The sequence below is a fragment of the Rhinolophus ferrumequinum genome, chromosome 6 (assembly GCF_004115265.2).
Source record: "Rhinolophus ferrumequinum isolate MPI-CBG mRhiFer1 chromosome 6, mRhiFer1_v1.p, whole genome shotgun sequence".
NCBI lineage: Eukaryota > Metazoa > Chordata > Mammalia > Chiroptera > Rhinolophidae > Rhinolophus > Rhinolophus ferrumequinum.
The window spans coordinates 28,986,890-29,001,821 of record NC_046289.1 but is presented as its reverse complement, the minus strand read 5'-3'; the positions used below and the strand labels follow the sequence as shown (position 1 = coordinate 29,001,821).

Here is a 14,932-nt window from a genome sequence, read left to right as displayed (position 1 = left end):
CCAGCATAGGTGGGAGGAATATGGAAGCAGAGACAGGCTAAGCAATTTGCCTAAGGTCAACTCACTTATATCAAATATCTTATTCCAGAGATCATGCTCTCAACTACTATTTGATTCTGCTGTATGTTTTGGGAACAGCGATGAAATCTGTCATTGCCAGTCAGAACGGCAATTTGAGATCCAGGGTAAAGACTTGTTGCACACTCATCAAATAATGATTTGTGTAGACAGAATTTTCCATTTGACCTGGCTCTGCCAGAGGTGATCTCACAGCTCCACACTGGGTTACGTTTAAGGGCATCATCACCCCGCTGAGAGCTGAGTGGGCCACCCTTGGTGGTCAAAGCAGGTGGTGCCCTTAGAGAGCTATGTCTGCGTGGCCCACCTTGTTGAGGAGGTGCAGCAGGGCTTCCCGCAGGCAGCTGTGCCTCACATAGAAGCTGATGAGGGCCAGGTTGGTGCTATAGTTATGCAGGTAGAAGAGGCATTCTTGGTAGTAGGTGTTGTTCATGATCTTCCCTTCGGGAATCACCGCCAGAGAGAGGCTCTGGGTCCGAAGGGTAGCTTCCAGTTCTTTCAAGGTGGCCAAGTAATCATCATCTTGCTGACAGGAAAGGAGAGAATGGGAAGGAAAAATGGAACTCAGTAAGTTCTTTGAAACTACTGTTTTCAAAGAATATTTAACAATGTAGAAAAATGCTCAGAATATAGTTTTAAGAGTAGAAAAACAGGCAGGATAGAAAACTCTATATATTATAATACTGTATAGCACCAATTTCATTCAAAAACATAACAGAACATTCGCTAAAATCTAAACACTATGTAAGTCTGAGTACGAGATTATATGTGATTTTTATCATTTAAAAAACAGTTTTCTACAGTTTGTTTTAAAAAATTGACTGTATTACTTATGTAACCATATGTAGTTATTTATTTAATTATATGTAATGGAAAGAACAAAATCCAGTCTTGGCAGCTCTGAGCCTGGATGGCCACTGTCAGCTGAGTGGAAGCTAATCCTTTCCGCAGGTCATTACTGCTCCTAGGCTCCCCACCCTGAGCTGACCCTCTGCCTACTGTGCTCTTACCAAGGATAGGAGTGGCTTCACCATGGACTCGAGATACTCCACCACATCCTGCACCAGTCTTGAGCCATGACTCAGCTGATTGAGGTCAAAAGGAGGCTTCAGACAGCGACTGAACTTCTCCCGTGCAGCAGTGAGGTTCCCAGCTTTGAGGCAGGCCATGCCCCAAGCATGCCATGCACCACTGGTATCAAGCCCAGTCTTTGTGGAGACCTGGAGGAAAAATCGCTCCTTTTAGTGAGAGGTCCCTACATCAAGGCCTGAGGGTCCCCAAGACCTATTCTATTCCCTTGTTGCCAATCATCTCCCCCCGCCCCCCACCACTCACATTTGCCATTACTCCCACTCTGGCAAACTGGTCATGCCCTAGACACTTCCCAATGGCCAAGGACAACTGAGAGGTGACAATACCTGTTTGCAAGGCCAGGCAAAGGCAACTCATTACAGTGGGGTGGAAGTCAGCCTTTTCTTTGTCTCACCTCAACGCCCAGTTGGTAGTACTCAGCTTCCAAAAGCTGGTTCCTTAGCCTGGTGACTGCAGCTGGCTGCAAGATCTGATCCAGAGATGGCACGTGGCGATAGGCAGCAGCAACTAAAATATTCAGTACGTCTACCTTGCTGATGTAGCTACAGGGAGGACAAGGGCAAGGCAATGAGGCTCAACAGTCTTACTAAGAATAGTTGATGCTTAAAGGTTTTCCATTTCATTTCCAATGTGAAATGTGATAACGAGAATTGAGAGATACACAGACACTATGAGAGAAGGCTCTGGAGTCTGACGCTCTGAATCCCGATGCCATCACTTAGCAGTTCCATGATCTCTGGCAAGTTAGTTAACCTTTCTTTGCCTCAATGTACTCATCTGTAAAATGAATACAAAAGGAAATAACCCAAATAAAAGGGCTTAGGATAGTGTCTGGAACTTTGTAGGTACTCATTAAATGTTAGATATTAATATGCAGAATAGAGACTCTCAGGTCTTCTATTTGAGGCAAAGCCTCTAGTTGAATGTTGAAGGCTCACAAGTTACCCGTCTACTTTTTGGTCCTTTTGAACCCTGCTTGTTTGGGGGACAGCTTGTATTGCTGGCCTGCACTTCCAGTCAGTGTAGAGGTCACATCACCACCATTCCCTGCAGGTGCTGCTGTGCAGGGGCATCCTGGTCCCTCACTTGATTCTAGTCTCCTGGACTTGACATTTTTGCCCCGGGCTAAGGGTGGACTCTCATTACAGCCTACTAGGACTGCCACCTTTGATCTATTCTTGACAGCTGATGATTGCAGAAACCTCATAATGGCAGAGAGCCCAGAGAGCTGGATCATTCTGCCTAGTGCTGCCTGCAACAGGTATCCACTCAAGGTTCTTAAATCTTATCTCATAATTCTAGCAAAAACCTCTGTGGGTCCTGACTTGTCCGCTGATGTCCCTGAAAAGGGATTCAGTACATCGGTGATTCTCAAGCTAGTGGGGATGGGGTAGGAGAGTATAGTGTGTAAAAGCACATTCAGTTTCATAACGTATTGTACATTTATAATAGATGGTGTGAGCCTTGTTTTTAAACATTTACTTACTTATTTAAATGTCTATCAGAAGGAAGTATGAGATAAAAACAGTAGAAAAATACTCTGCAAAGTGGAAGTGCAAACACACAAGAGAGATGAATCCACTGCCATCAGCAAAAAGGCACAAAGGTAGGGATTCTCCAGAGTGGGTGTATCTGAATCCCGGGTGGGGAAGAAAGAGTGTGTAATTTGCAGCCACTGCTAAAACCCAAGGCACCTGGGGTGGGTGAGAATCCTACTGAAGAAAGGACTCCCTTCATTTCTGCTGCCTCAGCCTAAAGCAGGTAGTTCCTCCATCTAAGAGGTCTCACAATTAAGTTTGTGAACGTGTTGCAATGATGTTGCTAACCTTTTTTGATATCAGAGGGATTATTCATTATGAATTTGTACCAACTGGGTAGTTAACCAAGTTTACTGTTTGGAAGTGCTGAAAAGCTGCATGAAAAAGTGAGACGACCTGAATTTTTCACCAATAATTCATGGCTCTTGCATCACAACAATGCACCAGCTCACACGGCACTGTCTGTGAGGGAGCTTTTAGCCAGTAAACAAACAACTGTATTGGAACTCCCTCCCTAATCACCTGACCTGGCCCCCAGTGACTTCTTTCTTTACCCGAAGATAAATGAAATATTGAAAAGAAGACATTTTGACGACATTCAGGACATCAAGGGTAATACGACGACAGCTCTGATGGCATTCCAGAAAAAGAGTTCCAAAATTGCTTTGAAGAGTGGACTAGTTGCTGGCATTGGTGCATAGCTTCCCAAGGGGAGTACTTTGAAGGTGACCATAGTGATACTCAGCAATGAGGTATAGAGCACTTTTTCTAGGATGAATTTGCAAACTTAATTGTCTGACCGCGTATATTTGAAGGAAGCGTAGGGTTTGATGTTAAATTTGTTCTACCCACCCCTCCAATCTCAGTGTCTTTTTCTTTTAATAAAACTTTATCTCATTTACATTACTGAAATTTGACATATTTTTATTTTTGCCTTAAATTGTACCTTCTGCTAAACGGAGGGGTTTCTGTTCTTTTCCCCTCATCTTCTCCACTTCTGGAAAATTGGTAGGTTTCGGGCTCTTTTCATGGTTGTTTTAAAAACTTTACTTAACATATGCTACATCTATTTCTTCATTTATAAACTTGAAATATGATGTAGACGCTGATGTTGCCTCTTGATATAACTCCTTTATATTTCCTTCCATTTTCTGTCCTACCATCTTCTGTCTTTCTCAACCTTCTGGTTTTTGTTAATAAAAATAAGAAAACTAACATTTTTGGAGTATACAGGCTCAGTTCATAGCCCTTTACACGGGTGCTCTCATTTTATCCTCATAACAGCCCCATGAGATAAGTGTTATTATTCCTGTTTTACAGTGGAGGAAACTGAGGCCCAGAGCAGTTAACAGAGTTGGCCAAGGTTACAGAGCTGGGACGTGGTAAAGGTGCGATTCACTGCACTCTCTGCTATCTGATGAGTCTCTAGGCAAGTATGCTGAGCAAGTGCCTGAGCTACTTACACTTCAAAGAAAATTACGCTCTCTACACCCAAATCTGGCTAGGACTGAGTGCTGGGAGCACGAGTCACACGTCTGGGTGGATAAGCTAGGAATTGGGAGTTTTCATTGTTAAGTTAATGAATGGAGGCAGAGCAAGTTGTGCAGGGACCTGAAGCCTAATAACATCTTTTCTAAAGATACTTCTACTTTATGCCTCAGGTGCCTACCTGTGACACAGGGACACGCCAGTCTCCAACATGATTTATAGAGCTGTTACCCAGAACTCCCTGAGGCCACAGTCTGAATTTGGTCAAGATTGGGGTCGAGTTTTGGTCAAGGCTAAGCACTGGACATTCAGGGAAGACACTTCTTTAAAAATCAGAAAGTTTTACAGAGATGAAAGGTGCTCCCTTAAATTGATTTTAATTACAGATTAACCAGAGTCTTTACTTTCTTTCTGACTGGGTGTAGCTATAGAACACTATGCTTTGAGGACCCACTTAGGGAAAGAGAAGGATACAGGCTGTCACAGGAACGTGAGGAAGACCACTTGTGATCTGGAACAGCATGACAGTAACTTCAAACTGAGAGGCAAACACTTCAGTGTATCTTATCAGAGAAGACGGTGAAGTGAAAACTCATAGTGGGGTCAGAAAAAGAAGCTGGATAGAAATGACTGCCATGGACCAGACCAGAGGCTCATTCCCATTTACCTGTCACAAAGAGCCAGGTCCTGGCTCTGGCCGGCCTTGACAAACATCATCTTGGCACTGAAGAGCAGCTGCTTCATGATGTCTGTGAGCAGCCCTGCATCCACCTCTGGGTTGCTGAGGCCCTGGGACAGCCTGCAGCAGTGTTCAATCAGCTGGTGGCCACAGGCGGTGCTGTCACGATGCAGACTGAGGATGGCAATGCACAGGGAGGCGCTGGGGGCCTGGCCCGGGGGAGGAAGAGAGAAACACACTGTGAGCTCATGGACCAAATGCAGTGGGATGGCGGGAATTATTCTTCCTACTTCACAAAGCTTGGAAAACACTGGAGGAAGGAGCCAAAATTTCACAGCAAAGCAGAAGTGGAACTAAGCAAGTTTCATATGCTCCAAGTAGCACTGTCAAAGCCCTAGCAGCTAGGTTTTGTCACCTTACTAGGATGAGGGGAACTGTGTTCATGTGCTGCCTACTTCTTGTCTGCTTCTTGTGGATGTCCACAAACCCCCTCCTTTTTCCAGCCTATTGTCCCACTAACACAGGTCCTCCTTGTCGCTGGCTGGGACTCTGACAGTCACCTTGCTTGACTGACCACCTGGAAATGTCTCTGCTCCAAGCCCCTGGACACACTGTTGCTAAATTAATATTCCAATAGCACATTCCAAAACCTTTCATGGCCCCTGATGCCTACCCAGTACACATTCCTTACTTTGGAATTCAGGTCCCTAAACATAAATAGCCCATTTCAATCCGACCTTATATGACCTCCCTACTAACATCCTATCCCCCCAAATTAAAGCATTTCCAGTTCCCCGTCACGTGCTACAATTTGACACTGTGCCTTTGCTCAGATGTTTTAGTTTTGCCCCCTTTGTTCTTCCCCTATCCACATTCCCCTCACAACACCCAAATTTCTGCTTGTCAAACTCCTACCACTCTTCCAAGGCTCATCTTAAATGTTACCTCTTCCACGAAGCCTCTCCTGATCTCCTCTTGTGCATTTCCAAAGTGCTCCTCATTTTCTTCCTTACCTGGTTTATTTGTCTAAGCTCTTATGTTATTACACTGTAAGCAAGTGAAGGCCAGGCTGTGCTTATCTATCTCTGCATTTCCTGCCATTCTACTACTACACATCATAAAGAAACTCAAATGGTCATTGAATTTTACTTTTTTAACCCCCTCTCTCTCCCTCCCCCCTGCCGCCAACCCCCAGTCAAGCCGTTGTTCTCAGTCTATCAGTCTAGTTGTGGAGGACGCAGCTCACTGGCCCTTGCTGGTACTATGAGCCTTGTGCTCTTCCCAGCTAAGCCAGTCGGTCCCTGGCTGGCGGGCCGCTCACAGCAGCTCATGCCGGCTGCTCACAGCAGCTCAGCTCCAGGTCTAGCCCTTGTTCACAATCTTAGCTGTAGAGGGCACAGCTCACTGGCCCATGTGGGAATAGAACCGGAGACCTGGGTGTTAGGAGCACGGTGCTCCAACCACCTGAGCTGCCCGGCCACCCCAAGGTCATTGAATTTTATTACTATTACCTGCTCATAGTAAAATTCATTCCGCACCAGCTCATTTTCCTCCTCATCCAGGTCTAAAATCCATTCCACCTCAGCTGCTTTGGGGACTTTCACCACAGCTGAGTATGGAGGGCTTTCATTCTTGGAGCTGTCCGGTGCTGAGAAGAGAAAGGGCATTCATGTGTCAGTCACTGGCCAGCAGTCCAGTCTTGCCTAGTCCAGCGAGCTGGTGTGCAGGCAGATCCTTGCTTGCTATCTGAGTGCTCTTTTTCTCTCCTTGGTCCTTTTTATTTCCTTTAGGAGGCCTCATTAAAGCAACTCAAACTTTCTTCCCCAGGGAAGACCTGGGATGAGTGTTAGTGTTTGTCATACAACCCTGAAAGGTACATGCTTCTCAAATGGAGGGCTGAGCCACTGGCTACTCTAAAACTAACCTGCTGTGGAAGGATATGGGCCAAACTAGGGGGAAGGAGTAGCATTGGGAGGTAGGATAATAGTAAAAGGGAACCTAGGGATAAAAATAAAATAAAAAATAGAATAGAATAGAATAGAATAGAATAGGATAAAATAATCTATTAAAAGTTGAGGACCAAAGTCTTTGGTTGCTGGCCTTCTCAATGGTGGAAGCTAAAGGGCCAGTATACTAGGTTAATTTGATGATAAACTTTAAGGGAAACAGCTTGATAGAAATGCCAAGAATTTCCTTTGGCCAACAAGTGAGACTGCATTGCCATGAAGGATATCAGTTGTAGCAGATGATGAAGGAAATGCCAACTTGAGCATATAAACAAAGAGTCACAACGAATGTGATTCAGCCTCACCTTCTGGTTGTCCTGGATGCACTTCCGGCACACTGGAAACAGAGAAAGAAAAAATGACGTGCCTGACTCTCTCCTCCTCTTGTGTTTTGAGCTTGGTGTGTACCACTGACATTTACTCTTTATCCAAGTGAGGTATCAGGGAATTATTCAAAACTTTACTCTCCCTCACTTGTCAATTAGTCACCATTTCATGTCCATTCCATCTCCTAAATATCTCTTTAAATGTTCCCATTTCTCTCTTCATCTTTGCCTCACAGAGGTCTCTCATCATTTACTGCTAGAGCCTTCACAATAGTTTCCCAACTGGTCTCCTTGATTCTGTCAACTTATTCTGCACTTTGTAGCTACAGCAAGCTTTCAAAAATGCAAATCTGGTCACATTATGCTTATGATTAAAACTGTTTGGTAGCTCCTCAGGGTAAAAATGTTCCACATTTGCAGTTTAGTAGACAAAGCCCCTTGTGACCGGACCTGGCTACTTCTTGAGACCATCTCCTGCCACCATGACCTGTGCTCAACCCATAAAAATTCTCCCCACTCTGTCACTGGCCATGGTCAACTTAAATTGGCACCACCAAGCACTAAGTCTTGGTGCCACAAGCTAGAGCCCAAGTCCTGAGTCCTAAGTAATACCCTACATGAGAAGCCTGCTGGTCAACCCCGGCCCAAGCCTTTGTGCCATTGCCTAAGTCCTCCCGGCTCAGCTGCCAGCCTCTGAGTCCAAGATACACCGGCCGGAACCTTAGTCCATCACCTACCTATTTACACTTCCTCAAATGACCCATACTTTCTCCTACACTTACCTTTGCAGTTGTTCCTCCTGCTTCTGGGCATGGTCTGCTTCCTCTTCTTTTCCTACTCACTTCTCAGCCTCTAAGGCTCAGACCAGGTGCCACTCCTCTAGGAAACCCTCCTGACCTACTTATCCAATGATTTTGTGGTCTGTTTGTTGGCTGTCTCCCAACCAAAATGGGGGCTCCTTGAGAGCAAAGTGATTATTGCTGAGTGATTGCTGAATGAAAGAATCCCCATCGATACTAACCGCTCATGTCAAATCTCAGCAGTTTAGTAGATGGGTAATTGCCCCGGCCCCACCCTGCGGGAGGCAGTGGTATGCCAGGGTCACAGAAACGATAGTATAAGCATGGCATGTCTTCCTTCCAATAAAATGATTGGTAAAATACCAATCATCATGGTAATTTAGGACCAAAAAATGTTCATTTTAAAACAAACACAAAAACGCTATTATATTATTGAGCAGAACGTAAAATCTATTTAAGTCTGTAAGTAAAACATGAAGAATTCAAAGTAATTTTGCTTTTGGATAGTTGCTTTGACTCATATGCTCTAAGAGTCTTAGTTTCACCCTCCTTTGCTGCTAGAAGTAGTGCGAAACAATTGGGCAACAATGAGTCGGCACACAGTCCTGATCGGTCTTGCCAGAGGTATGAGCAGTTTCTGAAATTTGTCATCAGTCGAACTGTGTGTAGGAAAGTATAGGATGAGTGGAAAGGCTCTTCTAATTGTGGATAACAAGCCAGGATGACAAGCTAGATTTGAGCTGATGAACATGATGTCCAAACATCCAGTAGGTCTGAACATGTCCCTGTGAGTTCAGCTGAGACCAACTGGAACAAGAGTGGCTGAAAAACAGGTGAGGACGTTAGCGAACTACAATCAATGACCTCAGTCAGTGGATGGGCTGAAAACCAAACGTCCTGATCTCAGAGAGAACATCATGTAAGAGCCTTGAACTTGGCTTCCTCTCACCCCTACTTCCTTTCTTAGAATTTTCTCTGACCAAGGTGAAACATTTTACTGCAGAGTTAATGACATTTCTGTGTGAGTGTTGTTAAAACTTTCTGTAATTGTTCCAAATTGGAGATGCTATCCACATGTGTGTAAGGACCTGGGGGAGGGTGCAGTGTTCAGTACCAATCGCAGATCCGCTAGGAGACACTCACTCTTTGTTGAAGTAACTATAGCACTGGTCACACACACGAGTAGGGTTCTCTCTGCAGCCTTCCACAACCATTTTCTTAGTGGAGCAGGAACTGCACACTAGCCGGCCACAGCGGCGACAATGATGACGTCTGTTAAACTGAGGAGTGTCATCGGGAAGAGAAGGAAGGGAGAGGAAGAGAGGGTAACATTGTGGGAATTGTGAGTATAACTGTTAACCCATTTATCCTTGGTATTAGCCTCTGTGACATATTAAGAATACCAGATGCTTGGTTCTCACTGAGAAAGATTACACTAGTCCTTGCCTTCAAGAAGCTGAGATTAAAAGACATCTCTCAGCTGATGAGCAAAGGTGCCCACATCGTGGACAGTTGTATAATAGCTCCTGACAAGTTCTACCTGTCTGTGGAGGCCACATGTGAAGACAAAGCAACACACAGTGGGGAAGAAGTGACTTTCTCAGCCAATGTGGAACAGATTTCTACATGGTATTGATGATGATAAGAATGTGTTCTTTTTTCAAGTATTTCAAAGTACGGCCTCATTTTATTGTAAGAGATTGATAGACATATTACACTTCTCTTACAGGTGAGGAGGAAACAGACACAGAAAAATTACATCATCATTGTTTTCATCAGCACTGAGCTAATATACTAGTCAGATACTGTGTTAAGTGTGGTAACATCTGTTATTGTAGTCAGTCCTTATAGCTCCATGAGCCAAATAATATATCATCCCTAGTTTACAAGTGAGCATCTGAGATGGAAAAAGTTGATAGTCACATTGCTAACAAGAGGCAGAGCTGAGATTAGAACCCTAGTTCTCTGTTTCCAGAGCCAGCACATGTAGCCACTACCAGGTCACCCATCTTATTGCAAAAGACAGGAGCTAGGAACACGATCTCCTGAGGTTTGGTGACCCCTCCTGATATATCAGTCTGCCTCTTTTTTGCTTCTTCATGAGAATGGCAAAGATTTTAGAATCTTAGGCTACTTGAGGTCGCCTACCACCAGTCTGAATCCAGAAAATACATTCCGGTCAGGTCAAATTAAAATCCAAAGTCTTAGATTTGGTAGGTCTTCTGAAAATATCAATAACCTTTTGTGGACACGAAGTAACTATAAACTTAGGCTCGTGAACTTGAGTTTTCCTTTAATTTCTCCTGCAGATAAAGCTGGAGACTGACAATGCTTACCATGGTGAAGCGCTCCCTGCAGCATACCATGCAGATGCTCTCATTCTCATCTGGTACCCACTGGTGCCTGGCCGGGGGTGTCACAGGGGGCACAAACTCCAGTGGGGGCTGACTCTGTGGGAAACTTCTCTCCCTTGGACTGGGGGAACGTACAGTGGAGACACCTGGGAGTCCTAGCCAGAAGTCAGAGTAAAAGGTAATCAATAATTCAGCTCATAAGTGAGGAAGGAAGGAGAGAATAAGAACTTCACCACTTTACAAACCCCTACTGAAATAATAGACCAGTTAATGAACATTAATGGCTGACTGCATCATAAAAAGGGAGACAACTGGACATTGTGTGTCTCCTGATGGGAGGCACACAACTACCTCTCAGATATACTTACCAAAAAATATTAAGCCTGAATCAAATCAAACTACTAGATCTATTTGCTGGTACACTGGAAATATATGGGATGGAAACCCGGGGGAGCTATCAGCAAAATCCAGCCTGGGGGACGCTCTACAGGACAAATGACCTAGTTTCCTCCACAAATAAAAAAGAGGTAGAGGAAAAAAAAGGTAGGGAACCTATTGATTAAAAGAGATTTAAGAGATATTTCAGCCAAAAGTCATGTGTGGACATTATTTAGATCTTGAGTCTAGAAAAACCAATCTTAAAAAAAATATGAGAAAACTGGGGAAATTTGAATGGTGACTGGATAGTTGATAATAATAAGGAATCATTCGTTTGTAGGTATGATAATGATGTTATGGTTTTGTTTTAGAAATATCTTTACCTTTTAGAAACATATACTGATGTATTTATAAATGAAACGATGTGCTTTCTGGGATTTGCTTCAAAATAATCCAGTAGAAAGACAAGGATATAGATGAAACAAGAATGGTCATCATGAGATGATACGAGGTGTGATCATACAATATGGTGAATGTTTAGATGAAAACTTTATTACAGTAAAAGACACATTGCCATTAATCTCCCTCAAAATACTCCCTCTCGCTTCAAACACACTTATCCCATCATTCTTGCCACTTTCTGAAGCAGTTCTGGAAGTCCACTTTTGTGAGTGTCTTTAGTTGCGCTGTCATGGCTGCCTCGATGTCCTGAAATAATTCAGAACATTTACCTTTCATGGTCATTTTGACTTTGAAGGAGAGAGAAGTCACACGGTGCCAAATCCAGTGAATAAGGTGGATGGGGACACACCGTAATGTTTTTATTTGACAGAAATTACTCTATCAGAAGTGATGTGTGACATGAAGCCTTTCCATTGCAATAAAAAAATACGGTGAATGCTGCTGCCAAGTGCCATCCGAGGGAAAGGCAGGATTCTTCAATATGGGAAGCAGCACATCCAACCTTAGTAACAGTGTGTGACAAGTTTCAGCTTGTTCGGTGCAGTCGGTTGGATGTGAACTATGGTTGAGAGACGTGTTTTAAAGTGTGCTGTAAATCATCCTCCACCATGACAACACTCCCTATCACACATTGCTTCTGGTATGGCAATGTCTGTCAAATAAAAACATTATGGTGTGTCCTCATCCACCTTATTCACCAGATCTGGCACCATGTGACTTCTGGTTCTTCCCCAAAATCAAAATCATTCAGGACATCGAGGCAGCCACAACAGGGCAACTAAAGACACTCACGAAAGACGACTTCCAGGACTGCTTCAGAAAGTAGCAAGAATGATGGGATAAGTGTGTTCGAAGTGAGGGGGAGTATTTTGATGGGGATTAATAGCAATGTGTCTTTTACTGTAAAAATTTTTGAATTTAAACAGTCACTGTATGTTTTGATCACATCTCATAATTATTGTAGCCAGGTAACGTATGTGAGACTTCATTACACTATTCTCTCTCCTTTTGTGTACTGGAAATTTTCCATAATAAAAAGCTAAAAAAAAAAGTAAGCCAAAGCTGCTCAGGCTGCCTGGTCCAGATGCATGAAGCTGCTCATATGCCTGTATGTCTGAGCGCCCTCATCAGGTCTGATGGTTATCATGAAACATGACTAATTCTCAAAGAATGGCCATGAAAAGCCACAATCTTTGCTTTATTGAAGGAGATTTCTTGTCACCTCGCAGAGCAATGTTCGCGGGTCACAAAAAAAGAGACCTGAAAAACATAGTGACTCTCAGCAACACCCAATAGATCTCCCCCCAGAATCTTGCTTCCCTGACCGCTGACAAAACAAACCCTTGCTGAGCTTCTTCTGAGTGTAGGCATTTGTGCAAGGCGCTGGAGACCGTGGGAGAAGAGAGATGGTGAAAAGGGATGACAAGCACATGGCGAGGCCCTCACAGAGCTGGCACCTCGTGTGGGTGACAGCCGTACGTAGGTGAGTACGGCGTAGGGGCAGAATGAACATGAGGACCAAATACCACCGATGCCCCTTATTAGCAGATTCAGTACTTGTGAATTTGCTTACTTGCTAAAATTTATTTAACGTCCAAATCAATATTTCCAGTGCTTTCACAGATATGCACACAGTGGCATGTTTAATAATTTAAGTTGCCCGGCAGTAGCTTCTCAGCTGAGGCTGAACAAGTCGATGTGCTGCTTTCTTATTTCAGCTTATTTCTTATTTCAGCTGTCATACAGAGATATCTCTGTATGATATCTCTGTCATACAGAGAATGGAGATGGCAGGGGACAGTGCAGTGTAGTGCAAGAAACTCGGGGGCTGGTCAGACAGGGTTTGAATCCCAACTCTGCACTCAACAGCGGGGAGGCCTCAGGCAAGTCACTTAACACTTCTGAACCTCTTTATCTATTTCATAAAGTAAGTAAAATAGTATCGACTAGGATCGATTATTTTCAATTTAGGATTACAATGCATGTTTATCTATCTATCTATCTGTCTGTCTGTCCATCTATCTATCTATCTACATGTACATTTTCCCTAGGAGCAATGGTTCAGTACTTGCTAATTCAGTGTTTGCAGTGACTTTACAGATATACTAGTACCGTGAATAACAAGAATCCACTGCGTGTTGAATTTTTCTGGGGTATACAAAGCAGAATGAACCGAGAACAGTGAGAACAGTAACTGGCAAGAGGCAAAAGGATCAGAAAGCTATGATAGGCAAGATTGAACAAATGGGTAATTCTCAGAACCTGTTCTTACCAGGAGCAGCAGTGGAAGAGAATTCTGCTGATGGTGATCTAGACAAGGTCTCGAGGTCTGAAGCCTGACTGCTAATTTCCTGGAGGTGAATCACAGAATCTGGAGAGACAGAAAATGCTGTCAGAATGTCATTCTCCCATAAGCACCTTTACTCTCAGTGCTAGGCATTTAGCTCAAAGCTCTGTTGGTTTCACAGGTTGTCCTTCCATGATTGTGGTAGGTATGAAAAGAATGGCAGAGGTACTTCTAAGCCAATAGTAGCATGCATGCTTCTTAAATTTCTCAAAAAACACAGTATGTTAATAAAGGCCCAGGAGATAATAAAGTATATGCTAGGATTTTACAAAATAAATCTAAAAATGACCAGAAGGAAGTGGAAGATGATGCCACAGGAGGGTAGGGAGTAAGAAAAAGTAGCTGTCTGGGAACACCAGTCCATATTCATTTCTTTTTCTTCATTCTCAAAGAGTCTGAGTCAGCTCACATACCAGTGATATCTGATGTGACCCTGGGAATTGAGCGTATCCTCAACACAAAACGATGACACTTATGAGCCCACTGCACCACGGCCACACACAGACCACCTCCAGCATGTTTGCTGCCCAGACTCTATGTTATTAAGCACATGGTGGTTATCTACCATCCTTTAATTCTGGTTAGCTTGCTACTTCCTCCAAGACCAAGATGTCGCTACTCGCTCACTCTCAATCAACTCAAAATAATAAAAGAGAAAGTAAAACTAATGAAGGACGCAGCATGGTCCTTGTTCCTCCATGGAGGACCCCCACCTAGGGTGTTGGGAGTTACCTGATCGCTTCTCCCTCAGAGGGTACAGGAAGTCCAGGGCTTTTCCCGCATATCTGGAGAGCAGTGAGTCGACCTCGGCCATGGTGAATAGGATCTCCTGGCCGACCAGCAGCTGGTGCAGAGTGTGCACGGCCACAGTGGCCCAATCTACTTTCATGTTCATAAGCAGCTGCTCCAGCATGAGCAGGGGCTTAGAGGACAAGTGGGAATAGCTGGCCCGGTGCTGCTCAGGCAGGGTCAGCAGAACCTGTTTGTGGGGCAGATCCGCAGAGTGAAGAAAATCGTACATGGACGTCAGGAGAAAGCAAGGATGCTTACTCAGAAGGGAAAGGGTGTCAGGGACCAAAAGGCACATGGCTAACTACTGAAATTGGCTAGTGGTCTTCTAGGAAACAAGGCTGGACACCTACCTAAATTAAGAAGTACTCTCCAAGCACCTACACCTAGGTGAAGGGTCAGCAAACTTTCACAGTAAAGGGTCAGATACTAAATATTTTAGGCCTTATGGGCCATAAGGTCTCTGTTGCCACTACTCAGCCCTGCCCATGTACTGGCAAAGCAGCCATGGATAATATGTAAAGGAACGGATGCACCCGTGTTCTAATCAACCTTGATTTCAAAAGCAGGCTGAGGACTGGATCTGGCCCACAGG

At 44.1% G+C, this 14,932-nt stretch overlaps 1 protein-coding gene across 2 annotated transcripts in view; it reads right to left on the bottom strand.

Annotated features, from left to right (window-relative positions):
• Positions 1-14,932, bottom strand: part of ZFYVE26 (zinc finger FYVE-type containing 26) — a 59,007-nt gene that overhangs the window by 11,805 nt on the left and 32,270 nt on the right. For both annotated transcript variants that reach the window (XM_033107934.1, XM_033107935.1), the window contains 10 exons: positions 14,281-14,527; positions 13,474-13,572; positions 10,344-10,516; positions 9,151-9,287; positions 7,187-7,218; positions 6,387-6,523; positions 4,864-5,084; positions 1,565-1,712; positions 1,089-1,298; positions 386-604 (listed from right to left, as the gene is read on the bottom strand). In XM_033107934.1, coding sequence (XP_032963825.1) covers positions 386-604; positions 1,089-1,298; positions 1,565-1,712; positions 4,864-5,084; positions 6,387-6,523; positions 7,187-7,218; positions 9,151-9,287; positions 10,344-10,516; positions 13,474-13,572; positions 14,281-14,527 — 1,623 coding nt within the window. The remainder of the gene's footprint in view (positions 1-385; positions 605-1,088; positions 1,299-1,564; positions 1,713-4,863; positions 5,085-6,386; positions 6,524-7,186; positions 7,219-9,150; positions 9,288-10,343; positions 10,517-13,473; positions 13,573-14,280; positions 14,528-14,932) is intronic.